Source organism: Blennius ocellaris (assembly GCF_963422515.1).
Source record: "Blennius ocellaris genome assembly, chromosome: 12".
In the NCBI taxonomy this organism is placed as follows: domain Eukaryota; kingdom Metazoa; phylum Chordata; class Actinopteri; order Blenniiformes; family Blenniidae; genus Blennius; species Blennius ocellaris.
The window spans coordinates 20,309,850-20,323,317 of NC_137661.1; the positions used below are offsets into that span (position 1 = coordinate 20,309,850).

At 45.5% G+C, this 13,468-nt stretch overlaps 1 protein-coding gene across 2 annotated transcripts in view; it reads left to right on the forward strand.

Annotated features, from left to right (window-relative positions):
• The window catches only part of suco (SUN domain containing ossification factor), a 38,313-nt gene extending 25,532 nt beyond the window's left edge, over nucleotides 1–12,781 (forward strand). For both annotated transcript variants that reach the window (XM_080505995.1, XM_080505996.1), the window contains 12 exons: nucleotides 406–461; nucleotides 776–867; nucleotides 1,703–1,768; nucleotides 2,568–2,651; nucleotides 4,860–4,944; nucleotides 5,065–6,450; nucleotides 6,599–6,686; nucleotides 6,793–6,897; nucleotides 7,404–7,558; nucleotides 8,158–8,249; nucleotides 9,064–9,119; nucleotides 9,673–12,781. In XM_080505995.1, the coding sequence (XP_080362121.1) occupies nucleotides 406–461; nucleotides 776–867; nucleotides 1,703–1,768; nucleotides 2,568–2,651; nucleotides 4,860–4,944; nucleotides 5,065–6,450; nucleotides 6,599–6,686; nucleotides 6,793–6,897; nucleotides 7,404–7,558; nucleotides 8,158–8,249; nucleotides 9,064–9,119; nucleotides 9,673–10,287 (2,880 nt within the window). In that variant the 3' untranslated portion in view covers nucleotides 10,288–12,781. The remainder of the gene's footprint in view (nucleotides 1–405; nucleotides 462–775; nucleotides 868–1,702; nucleotides 1,769–2,567; nucleotides 2,652–4,859; nucleotides 4,945–5,064; nucleotides 6,451–6,598; nucleotides 6,687–6,792; nucleotides 6,898–7,403; nucleotides 7,559–8,157; nucleotides 8,250–9,063; nucleotides 9,120–9,672) is intronic.
• The last annotated feature ends 687 nt before the right edge of the window (nucleotides 12,782–13,468 follow it).

The following is a 13,468-nucleotide window of genomic DNA, read 5'->3' on the forward strand; positions in this document are numbered from 1 at the left end:
CCATACACTATTTCAAGCTCTGCATGTACCCATACTTCATTAGATGAAGCTTTGCTGCCCTGCATGATGCTGACAACTGATTGCAATGAGCTCAAATCTCAAACGTTGCATTTGAAAAAAAACAACTTCAAAGCACAGAAATTGATGCAGATTATTAAAAACGGCAGTCAACAAGCTGGCCAGCTTCTGCACTACAGATGAGCATGTCCTACATAAAAAGAAAAGCCACAAAAGTTGCATTTGCATTTGGTTAAAACTAGTTCAAATATATTGCATGATTAACTCTTATCGCGCAGCCCTCGTTTCTGGGTTTTAGGGTTAATGACATATTTTGGGGGGATTTTTGGGGTTTGACCATGTGGCTCGTTGGTATTTTCAGTGTCACAGTTTCCATTTGTCCTGCAGGTTGAACTCCTCTCGCATTTTGGATCCGAACACTTCTGTCCTCTTAGTCTCATCAGGTATGACGATATCTTGAATTTGGTTGAAAACTTTGCCATGATGTGCATCTTGCTGTGTTCAGATGGTGGTTGGATAACTACCTGGTGCTGTATAACTAGTATGTCTTTTTTTTAGCACAGTAATTTACCGTTTGTACAAAACTATCGACTCCAATGAATACTTTAATCTACTGGTAATATATTGCACAAATAAGTGTGTTTCAGTCTCACCAAGAGAATTCACTGCCTCTGCTGTTTGATATTTTCAACCTTTTCAGCCTTGTTTCTTTCAGTTTTCTTGATGATGTAACCCGGTATTTGTGTGTTTTGTGTAGGGTGTTTGGTACCAGCATGGTGGAGGAGTATGAGGAGATATCAGACTCCCAGTACCCGTCTGAGAGACTAGAATACTTGGACGAAGACTTTGGTGAGATGATTTTTCTTTGTCCACCCACTATGTATAAAATGCACATAACTTGTGCAACTACCTCGGTGAATGCATCGTCCAGTTATTTCATTCGGCAAAACAATCCATAGCATATTATGAGGAAACCACAGAGAAGAGTTGGATTCCAATTTTGGGCTCTCGGTAGGTTTCCAAAAATATGAGTTAAAAGATTACCGTTTTGCAACAACAAAGAGTTTGTGTTAGCCCAGTTTTCAGAAGAAGGTGTGAAAGAGCAGACAGGTTGGGTGTAAACAATGTTTTATTTGTCATGCACAAAACATATTTACAGAAATGATTCATTCTCTGCCTTTTAACACCCTAAGGAGCAGTGGACAGCGCCGTGTAATGCTCAGGGAGCAGAGACGAGTGTCTGGAGTATCTTGTGCTAAAAAGTGTCCCAGCTGGGTTGAAAGGTGGTGATCTTAAAAGAGGTAGTGAGATCAGTTATATCTTATGTGTTATAGACCTAATTAATTGACAGGAGGCTGAACTGGAGTTGGCAAAGGTTGGGTCTTTTTTTTTTAACGGAGCGTGAGCAGAGTGGACGTCGGAGGAACAGCTCATGTCATAACGGCTAATGGAAAGAAAAGTGAGGAATTTTATGGCTCTATCAAATGAGGATGTGCAGATGATTAGTTTTTAGAAAGGAGGATATGATAGACACGGGGTTTTGAAAACATGATCCACTCTGGGAACTTGGAATGGGGAAATGCTGAACAAAGAATAAGTAGAACCAATGGTTTCAGGTGCGTTTGAGGAAGGTGCTTATTTTTATACTTTGTCACTTAAAATGTGCTGCCTCATTCTCTTTCAGATTACCCACCTGGCTACCAACCATCAGAGGACAAGGCCTCAAAAAACCTGCTGGGTTCAGCAACCAGTACGTACACACTAACGCACACATGCTCATGTAGCTTTTATAGATAGACTCCGATACCAGCAGAATACAGATGATATTATTAAAGTATAAAGGCTTCAATTAAATGGGAGGTTTGGCAACCAACTAATCACTGTAATTGCATTCAGGCTGTCCAGCCCTTTTTTTTGTGCTGTAGACGTGTGAAATTAAAAAAAAAAAAATAAAAAAAAAAGTCTGCCCCTTATTTTCACGATAACTACCAATATACTACTACATGATGCAGTCAATCAAACAAAACTAACTCTATAGCCTCAGTCAGACTCATTCCAGTGGGTTGAAGTTGTGTGTTTCCGCAGTATTTTAAGCCAGTTGGTGTCACATTTTACACAGTCTGTGGTTTTTAGGGTTGCAGAAATTCTAAGAAAAAAATGTTTTTTCCTCTAAACCACACAGTGGTGCCCTTATGTCTCCTGCTTTAGCAAAGTGAGGACGAGTGCAACCCCCTCAAACATGCTGCGCACACAAACAGACCTCTGGGCCTCTCACTTTAAATCCATGAAAAGCAGCACAGGATTTTTTTTGTTTTCATCAGTTAAGCAGGCTTTGAAAACCAGATAGAAATGCCTTGAGGAAATGAAAAATAAGGTAGGGAAAAACAATTCTGAAGCCCAAGCAGGTAAAAACAACGAAAAACAACTGACAGACGCTGTAGTAAAATTGCTTGGAGAACATTTTTGTCTTCAAGCTGTTTTCTTCCAGTAACATCCCTTCTGACGATGTGAATGTGTTGTGTGTGTGTGTGTGTGTTTTTTCTCTGAAGATGCCATCTTGAATATGGTGAACAACATTGCTGCTAACGTGCTGGGAAGCAAACCTGAGCTGGAGGGGGGAGCAGAAGGAGGAGGTACAAGACCCTCAAACACACTACTCTCTTTATTTTGTTTATTCTCCCTCCAGCCATGCCCCAGAACTCCCAGCTCATATTCAGCAAATATTGTCAGCTGTCAATACAGTGACTGTACTTTGGCTGAGTTGGTAGAGCGGGTCGTCTTCCACTCCCTAGATTGGTGATCTGATCCCTCATCTCACTCACTGTCCATGTGTCGGATGGTCTTTGAGCCAAACACTGAATAACAAGTTTATCCCAATGCTGCGCGTGCAAGTCGCGTGGCAGCTGTCACAATGGCGTCGGAATGGGAGGATGCGACTTATCGTGTGAAGCTCGTTGAATCTGCAGAAATGATGACGGAGCTTTCTGGAAGTTTTAGTCTTCATTTAGCAGCGGTAGAAATACGATCAATGATTTTTATCATATTGTTTGATTTTGTTTATGCAATTCTAACAGTGAAGTTTAACCTACTATTACTCTTAAACTCATACAGTTGATATTTTGCTATAACAGTTTTTTCTAATTTGAAGTTAAACACGTGCAGTACATCACTGAACATCATTGCTTTTAGGAGGCACTGATGCATGCTGGGTCGGCTAATTGTTTCTACATGTCCTCAAGGAGGATTGGTCCGTGTGGCTTCTCATTTCACGGCTTCTTTTCTGGGAGAGATAGTTGGAATAGATTCCATTACACTACTAACACCCAGCCTCCAAAACAGTGAAAACTCACAGTTGTCTTTGTTTTAGTTGCATAAAACAGGATGAGTAATATACAGTCTGTGTCTATTCTGGTCATTTTAAACTAGTTTAATAAAATTTGATTTAAACGAATCACAAGATGTGTATTTTAATTCCATTATATATTATTCTCTGAAATTGTAAATGTTATACTGCAGTTTGGTACCCTGTTGTCAGATTATGGCCATTATAAAACCTTGCATCTGCTATGGGTGAAGTGAATTTGTGGAAGTGTTTCCGAGCAGGTGTCTTTCAAACGCTACAAGACTCATGTCTTCAGGGATGTGTGGCAGATAATAATTAAAGATGGCTTACAGTCAGTTATGACCTTGCTTCTCTCAGTCCTTCTATTGTTGATTGTTTCTCAGAACAACCACTCAACCGGTTTTTACGTACATAGCAATTCGCAGCTTAATCATTTGCATCAAAGGTTAGGTGAAAGTCTTTAACATGAGTCACCCATTTCTTGGTGGAGACACAAATTGTATTTTAGTAATATGAATACTTTTCTTCCTGAGACGAGAGTTAACAACACCGTCACAGATCCCAGATGTTCTCACTTTATGTAAAAAGGCAGCACACATTTCCTCTTTTTCTGCATTCTGCTGTTACATATAGTGTGTGGTTGCCTTTTTCTCTCTTGCTTCATCTCATACCACCAGAATCCCCCCACACACACACACACACGCACGCACACACACACGCACATATTGTTTGGATTAACTGGCTCCTAAACTGGGTCACTTTTATTTTTTCCTTTTTTCTTTTCAGTAAAATGTGAGCCGATGCACAGTCTGAAAGTTCACATACGTATGTGCTGAGGCAGCCAGATGTTTGTGTGCCTGTTGGCAGGGGGTCTCCAGCAGCGTTTTAAGCAGGACTGTGGCGTTCACTGTTTTACTTGTTGGCAGAGAAGTCGGCTCAATTCACGCCGAGGGGGAGCTCTGACGTCTTAGGTCTATTTACCATGGACAAAGTTCTCACTCGGTGGAATTAAATTAAGGAGAAAAAATGTTCAAGCCTCGGGTCATTCTCATGCGTCCTTAAGTCCGAACGATACTTTCTTTACATGGGTGTATCTGCCAAACTTCCAAGAAGATGTTGATAAAACTAAGTTGTTAATACATAAAAAATGAATGTGATTATTTTCAAACGAGAGTCAGCTTTTTGTTCTTTGTGTTTCTGTTAAATGTAGATGTCTTATACTTCAGAACCAGTTTCCGCTCATTTGCTCAGAGCAGAAGAGAGAGATCAGTTCAAACTGGACCAAACTGGTTCACAGTATTTTCCTTTCTTTCTTTCCCCCCCCCCCCCTCGTCAAACTCGGATCTGCACGGTACATTGCTTACCCTGAATCTACTCTCTGTCTCCAGCAGCCTGCACTGGACAAATCAGGGCAAATAGCTTGACTTTTCAAGCCTAAATGTAATCTTAAACACTTATCTTGTGTTAATTGTTGTGCTTTTTTCCCCCCACATCCTAGTCAACATCACAGCAGAGGTGGACGTTAAAAAGTCAAACAAAGACATTGCAGCTGAATCAGCTGAAGCCCCTCTCGAACTGACGGGGTAAGAATCAACATCGATGAAGAAGTTTAACGGGGTGTTTTAGTGATACTTTATTTCGAGATTTCATCAAAAGGGCAAACATTTGTCGATGTATTCATGATTTTTTTTCCTCACATTCAGGCTGGAACCTGCAAAACCAGAACTGCCAGCCGTTGAGGAGGACTTAAATACTCCCAGTGACACTTCTGTATCCCCTCCCCCATCATCCGACGGTCCTGAGGACAGGCAGATTGTCACTCTGGTGGAAGAGGAGGAGGAGGATGAGCCCAGACAGTCAACTGTCACTTTGATGGAGGAGGAGGCTGAGGAAGAGGAAGAGAAGCGAGAGGAGGAGACGAGGAAGGAGGCAGACAGGAATCAGCGGGAGAGCCAGGCGTACTGTCCATTCTCCACCCTCTCGTCCCTGTCGCTGTCCTGCATGGCCACTCTGCCCGAGCTGCTCCATCGCTGGTGCTCCGCCCGGCTGGCCAAAGAGAGACTGCGCAGCCTCAGGAAGAGGCACCTGAGTTCCCAGACACAGACTGCACCTGCTGTCAACACCATTGTCATTGATCACACACCCCCTCTGAGCCAGGTTCGAGTCAAAACTACTCTTCAAGAGGGTCTTCCTCTTACAGAAAAAGCTCCCGAGCCCGAGGCGACGGTTAAGAGCCAAAGTGAGGGCAAACCTGTTTTTGAGGTACACACTACTGACACAAATCCCAGCACGCACGCGCCCGACGCACACACTCCCGAACTCGGCATCGACCTCGAGCCGAGTAGAATCTCCAACATCCCCCCTCACAGCTTCTCGGACGTCCACAGCTCGCTGTCGAGGCCGACCCCCACCCACGAGGAGAAACTCTTATCTCCAGTAAAAGACGCAGCCCTGGACCCCGTCCCAACTCCACCCCTCCAAACTGCCTCCATCCCTGAGACGCAGCAAGCAAGCAGTGCCAGCTCTGCCCTTTCTGTAAGCTCCCCCTCACAGTCCCTGTCCTCCGAGACGGCCTCTGTCAGCGTCGCGGTTTCTGCTGTCAGGGAACAACCTGTGCAGCCTCTTCCCACCGCATCGCGGCCCGAAGACCTTATCCCCCCTCCCACCGAGCTGCCAACAGCCGCCCCCACAGCCGACACTCTCACAGACGCAGCGAAGTCGGGTACGGACAGTGGGGACACCCACAGACGAAACGTCCTGGATTCTCAGGCTCACGGGGAGCAGGGGGACTCTCCCCTGCAGATGGGAGAGTCCCAACGGGTGGAGGAGCCGGTGGAAGATGAGTTCTTGGGCACTAATGGGAACGGCAACATCCACCGGACAGCCACAGATTTCTATGCAGAGCTGCAAAACGGAGGGGATTATAACGGCGGCGGCGGGGGGAATGGGAACGGCGTGTTATCGAACGGTGGGGCGGTTCACGGATCCAGCCAGAAGGAGAGCGTGTTCATGAGGCTGAACAACAGAATCAAAGCTCTGGAGATGAACATGAGTCTGTCCAGCAGATACTTGGAGGAGCTCAGCCAGAGGTGAAGTCACAAAACACAATGAACATAATATTTCTGCCATACAAAGAAATGCGGCTCTACCCGTTTGCTGGGCAATGATCACATGTTTGATTTATTTTGGATCAGTTCATTTCAAGCTGATGCATTATGTTGCTTCTGTCATTTCCAGGTATCGTAAACAAATGGAGGAGATGCAGAGGGCATTTAATAAGACCATCATCAAGCTGCAAAACACCTCCCGCATTGCTGAGGAGCAGGTCACTTTGCAAATACTTGATGGAGGCACAAATAATCCATGCATGGACGTTATAATTGTTGATTTCATGGAAGCCTTTGGGGTTTGTCTCATTTTTAACCGAACAGGACCTGAAACAGACCGATTCTATCCACATGCTGCAGAGCCAACTAGAAAATGTCACAAAACTGATGCTTAATCTCACCGTCACTGTCGGCCAGCTGCAGAGAGAGGTAAGATGCATTTTAAACCGCATAATACTTGGTTCTTCTTTCATTTGTGTACAGCGCATGAGTTGAGAGAGCTCACACGGTATTGTGTGACCGAGCTATATGGCTTCACAGCAGCCAAGTATTTCATTCCAAATGAAAGTTGAAGTGGAAGTGTTTGGATCATATCGTCATTTGGCAGTCTTCCATGGTTTATCTGCTTCTCATCCTCATGCTGGATAAGGGGAAGCGCAGCACAGATGTCAAGACGAATAAACTAGATTTTAACTGCAATACTATCCCAAAGCTACAGGTCTGATGTATATACACACACACAACATAGAAATTCTGATTTAATTTGGAGTTGATTTAAACAGTTTGTGAAGAATAATGGAGAACATGCAAACTGCACAGAGACATGTCCACAAGAGTCCAACACATGAGAAGAACCTGGGGAAACGATTTATCGGTTTCAATACATTAAGTAAGGTTTGATGTTTTTGATGTTTTAGACTGCTTTTTCTCTGCAGGTGTCCGACCGGCAGAGCTACCTGGTGGTCTCTCTGGTCTTGTGTCTCTCTCTGGGGCTCCTGTTGTGTCTGCAGTGCTGCCGCGGCTCGTCCCCCAGCCCCAGTAGCAACACTACCGCCCTGCCCAAGAGCAACCACTACCCTAGCCCCAAGAGGTTTGTCACACACACACACACACACACACACACACACACACACACACACACACACACACACACACACACACACACACACACACACACACACACACACACACACACACACACACACACACACACACACACACACACACACACACACACACACACACACACACACATGCACCATGCTTGTTCTTTTGTCTTTTCTTAAACATAACAACTACCTAACCCAGCCCCTAAATCTGACATTGAGCTTACCCTGATTGAAATCGGATCACTAAAATCACATCTCAACCCTCAAAAACATGGAAACCTCTACCTTATGGAGAATTTTGCTCCCCATAAGGTCAGTCATACCCCAGTGAAGTTCCATCTCGTACAGTTTTCTACTCTGAAAAGCGAATGAAACGATAACACACTCGTTCCATATTCATACAATTCCTTAACATTGCACCGACTTCAGAGAACTTTAAGCTTAAAATTCTTCTCTGGTCATCTTCTCTGCTGTCTGTCCAACACGTCATCATCCCCGTCCTTCCACTTGTACGGGAACAAGCTGGACGAGCCGCAATGTGAACAACCTTTTTCTCAAGGTTTTCTTTTCTCCTCGCCAGATGCTTCTCTTCCTATGACGACATGAGCCTGAAACGCAGGGTGACCTGTCCACTCGTTCGCTCCAAGTCGTTCCACCTGTCCTCCACAGAAGGTAAGAGCTCTTCGCCAGAATGTGCACACTGCACAATTCTCTCTTCAAACATACCTCCTTTGTTTTCTCCTCTCACCGTTTCTCCCCATCGTGACACTGAAACATCAGTAAAGCAGGGAGTTGCTCTGCAGTCGCAAAGTCCTGCCTCTGTCGTAGAACCGCAACTCTTTCAGGCTTCGCCGCTTCAGAACCGCGCAGCTCTTGCAATAGGATTGTCTGCCTTCAAACACTACCCACTCATTCTTTTTCATTCTCGCTCTCGATACCTTCACTGTGTCGTCTCACATGTGTTGCCAGCCTGTAGTGGCTCGAAATCTCTGGGTGTTTGTCAGTGCCTGAAGCAACACACATGCACAGGGAGCGGCTGGCACAGGCAATGAAAGAATCAAGTATTTGATTTATGAAACCTGAAACTCCCCCTGCTGTTCATTATCCCTCAACTGCGTGTGTGTGCGTGCATGTGTGTGTGTCTGCGTGTGGGAGAGTTTGCCCTTGAGGGCCTGTCATTGCCAGCTTGTGTCCATATGCAGGCTGAAGGAGTGTATTATTAGAGCACAATGCTTCGCTGGCTCATGGTAGACATTTGCAAGTAGTAATTGGTAATTACGTGCTTCTTCTGCGACATCAAGTTAATGTTAGTCAAATTACTTGTGTTTATTATCTGATAATGGACCACGATCACTGCAGTTTTGTTTTTTATTCAATTCCTGTATTGCATAAAGAAACTACTTGCAAGGTCACTTCATGCTTGTGACATGTATGTTTTCCTGTTTCCCATTCCACCATTAACCTGGCCCCTCTCTCCCCTCCCCAGTAGGTCCAGATGACTTGTACATTGTAGAACCTCTAAGGTTTTCTCCAGAGAAAAAGGTACAGTGTCTGCTGGCTGAGTTATGGCCGCCTTACCAATAACTTGCTGTGTTTGTTTTTTTTTGTTTTGTTTTGCTTTAAGTTTCGCTCAGTGTGTCCAGTGAATTTGTTAGGGCAGGAAATGACCTCTTCGCCAGTCACCCATTTCTGAGCTCAGTGGCGTAATCGGGTTGAATTCATCACAAAATATCCTTTAACCACTCCTTTGCTGGAACTGTGTGCCAGTAAATCACCACTTCATTCACCTTCACCAGATGATTGTTTGGGGTGAATGAAGCGCGGTTGAACCGTGCCTCGAATTCGCTGTGCAGCACGTTGGTTTCTGCTGTGAATAGTTTTTGTGTCGGTGATTTGAGAGTTAGTTTACAGCGTCCTGTTCCTATACTCCCATCATTCCCTGTTAAACTTTCCTGCCCTTCTCTGACCAGTTTGTGTAGCATCAGTATCTAGCACAAAGGTGGTTAATACGGCATCATATTACTAAATGGATCTCGTGTTTTTTTTAACGTTTCAAAGTACATTTACACCTTTGTTTTGTTTTCTTTCTCTTTAGAAAAAACGTTGCAAAGCAAAGTCACTGGACAAGGTTGAGACTCTGAAGGCCTTCGCTCCCTCTGGCCTCCTCACAAATGAAGGTCCCAAATGTAACGGCTTCCAGCCATGCCTCCCTGCGCCGCCGCCGCCACCGCCACCCCAGCTCTTGTCTCTTCCGCCCCCTCCGCCGCCCCCCCTTCCTCTCCCGCCGCCCCCTCCCCCTCTTCCGCCGACTGCTGTACCACTTCCTCCACCTCCATCAACAGAGGAAGTGTCACCGTTGCCCACGTGCACCGCAAAGGAGCTCTCGCCACCAGAGACCACCAGTTGCAGCTCGTCCACCCATTCCGACGAGTCGTACACGAGCCGCCTCCCCCCTCCCTCGCCCATCTTCCCGTCGGCCGGCATGTGTAATGGCCACGGCCTCTCCTTCCCCCTCGGCCAACCGCCCGCCAAGTCCCGTCAGGAGAAGCGCTCCGTCAAGCGGCGGAAGTCTCGGCAGACGGAGTTGCACTTCCCCCACATGCCACCGGGCGGCGTCGGCTCCCTGGCCAGCCTGCAGCAGCTTATGAAGGGAAGCAAGGAGATGAGCGTCGGGACCATCGGGGTGACGGCTGTCACCGGACATGTCTGAATACACACACACACACACACACACACACACACTGTACTGTAGCATACTTGACTGGGAGAAATGGTCATATCACAGCCCAAAGAACTAACATTTCCCATGAGCACCCAGGCGCACCGTGGAACTGAATTGGGTACAGCAGCAGTAGCTTGACATCATGAAATCCTCATCCACTCACGTCAAAGACCTGTTTACAGTTATGTGCCTTTCTATCAGTTGTAGACCTTTTTGATTCTCAAAAGCGTGACATGTGAAAGGATTGCTGGAGTGCACAGAGAGAGAGAGAGAGAGACACTCTGTGGTGGGGAGAGGACCATCAACACAATTCAAAACCATCAAGACGGTTTTATTTCCTCCTGGATAAGCACATTGTCCCACGACGAATCGAGCACCAGTGACTTTCTCCTCCTCCCGCTCCGAGCTCAGTGTGGCGACGGCCTGACCTCAACTCTGCAATTACTCGACAAGTATTAGGATGCTCTGTGGGATGACGCGTGGGAAAGCTGCGGAGCTTGACAAACCGCTTTCTTATCCTCGTTTTCTTCTGGAGCGACCGCAGGTGTTTGTACGGGACCAGAGTGTTTAACTTTCACTGTGCAATGTCCCAGATGTTTTTCTTCTTCTTCTTCTTCTTCTTCTTCTGTCTCTGTCAGTCAGTTCCAAACCAGTTGTGAGAGCTGAATGAAGAAAATAATTTTGCATGGTGTGAAAGAGCCCACGTGTGTCCCGGTTTAATGTCCTACCTCCCCTTGTAATACAAATACAGAAGCAGCCGTCTGTAGACAATCGCAGGAAATCTTTTAACTTATTCCGCTGTTTGAAACTGTGCTCACGCGAAGACTCTCACGCTGGAACTGTGATGAAGCCACACTTGGTTCTGTTCCCGTCACGTTTTACCACACCTCTGCTAATGTTGCTCGTCTCATCGATCTTAATTATGTTCAATGCCAGGTTCGAAACAACCGTTTCACTATGAAGGGCACAAAGAGTAGCAGATCTGAATGTTTACACTTCTATCACACACAAAAACCTACCGAGACGCCTGCAGGCTGCTCCGACAGACCAGTTTTATTTATCTATTTATTTATTTAAGTGACTAGAGATGTTGTTTTTTTAAATCTAGCCACTGGTTTGTCAGTCCTGCAGCGTCACTGTAGTTTATTCCTGCATTAATGTTTGTTGCATATAAATATTACTCGATGGTACCGACACACAAAGGTCACATTGGAGGGGTGTTTTTTGGTTTTTTTTTCTTTAACAATTGATTTCACTTTATAACAGCTTCACTTTACTTTGACCTGAAGTGTGAAATATGTATGATGGCAGTCTCGTTTTTATAATTAACAAAGAATATTGCTGTCGGTGTCGTCACACGGCTGCTTCTGTGCGTGTCTACTGCTGCTGGGTGGACGGAGACGATGGAACGGGCTGAGCTGCTTAGTTACTGCGCTTGTTTCCACGTCTTTATTCGATGAGGTTACTGATTTAGTTTGAATGAGTTGAATGATTTTCCTGCAGTAACATGAGTTCACACACTGCAGGTGGATGAAGTCGTGAAAGAGGGGAGTTTTTTTGTAGTTTTTTGTTGTTGTTGTTGTCCCGCCCCCGATGCATGCAGTTTCGGAGCGGCTCCGAGCCGCTGGTTTTGTACACGTGTCGACAGAGACAGAACCTCTTTTTTTCCCCCCCCTTTCCTTCTCGATCTCGTCATTCTCCCACCAGAGCCGATCCCGCCAGCCATTCGCAGAGCTTCTCTCCACATGTCGTCGCTCACCAGACTGACCACTCCCCCACCCCGCACCCCACTGCACGACCTTCTCATGTGGAGAAGACTCAATATGCCTGCTTTTATTAACCACTCTTGTCGTGTCCCCCCGTTGGAAGCTTGAGAAGCTTCCTACTTAAATGTTTCTGTGCATCCGCTCCGTCACGCCCTACGTTTTTAAGTCATCGCTTTTATTCATTCATTCACCCTGTGTTTTGCTCCGCCTCGAAGAATGACGGTGGTGAGGATGAAATGAACTGTTGCTGAATAAAGGGAACGCAGTATAAATGGATCTGATTCGGAACACTATTGATGTGATTATATATGTTTCACAAGCTGAGCAAATCCTTTTTCTTTTCTTTTTTTTTTTTTTTAACTTGTTTGGATGTGTGTGATGTTTGTGTGTCCACTTGTATGTGTGTGACATTTTGGTCTACTCCGTGTGTGCGTGCATGTGTGTTATGATCAAGACTACTTGGGATCTGCTTCTACCCGTCATAACACAGCAAGAGAAGGAGTAGCTCAGTGTGCACTTTGTATCACTCCTCATGCCTTTTGTTTTTCTACCTTATATGTCAAGTGCTATCTCCTCTCTTCTTTCTTTCTTTCTCTCTGTCAGTCCTCTGAGGAGCTGCACAGTATTCTCAAACAGGAGTGAGTTACTACGAAAAGATGTAGTGCCATTAGAAACTGTGAATTCTTTTTAAATAAAGTACTTTTCCTTGTCTTTCACTTTGCCTTTGTTTCTTATTGTGTCGCTGTATGATCAGCTTCCACCTGGATACTGCTGGAGAAGGAGAAAAAAAGTTGGAATCAGTTGGAATCCAATCCCAGTGTCCTTTTCAGTTAAAAAGAAAATGCATTTTTCTACCTCAGGGTTTAACTCGCACAATCACATTGATTGAACATCTGATCATCGCTTGTGCAGTGTGAACAACTAGAGCCAAAGAACAGACGACAAAAGATGTTGAAGTACGTGAACTATAACTACGTAGATTAGACAGAATTGCACAGTTCAGGTGAGTGGAGAAGGGAAGTGGTGACCAGGCACTATCAGTTGCGTAACCATGGAGTGAAATGTGGGGGCCCGGCTCAGAAAAGCCAGTGAAACTGTACAAGCTTGCAGGCATGAGCAATGTGTAGGCTGCAAAGGCTGACACAGCTACTTCCTCCTCCTCACAGAGCCGGAGACAATCCCAGCAGATCTTCATGGAACAACTCCCTTCACAGGGTAAATACACAGGGACGGTCAAACGCTCACATTCACAGGCGATGTGGTGTCAGCGGGCAGCTTCAGACGTATGGTTTGTGACTGAGAGGAAACTGGAACACCAAAGAAAAGCCACCAACTACAGGGCTGACATGCAAACTCCATCTGGTTCACACATCACACATCTGGTTCATTTTCCTTGTGGATCA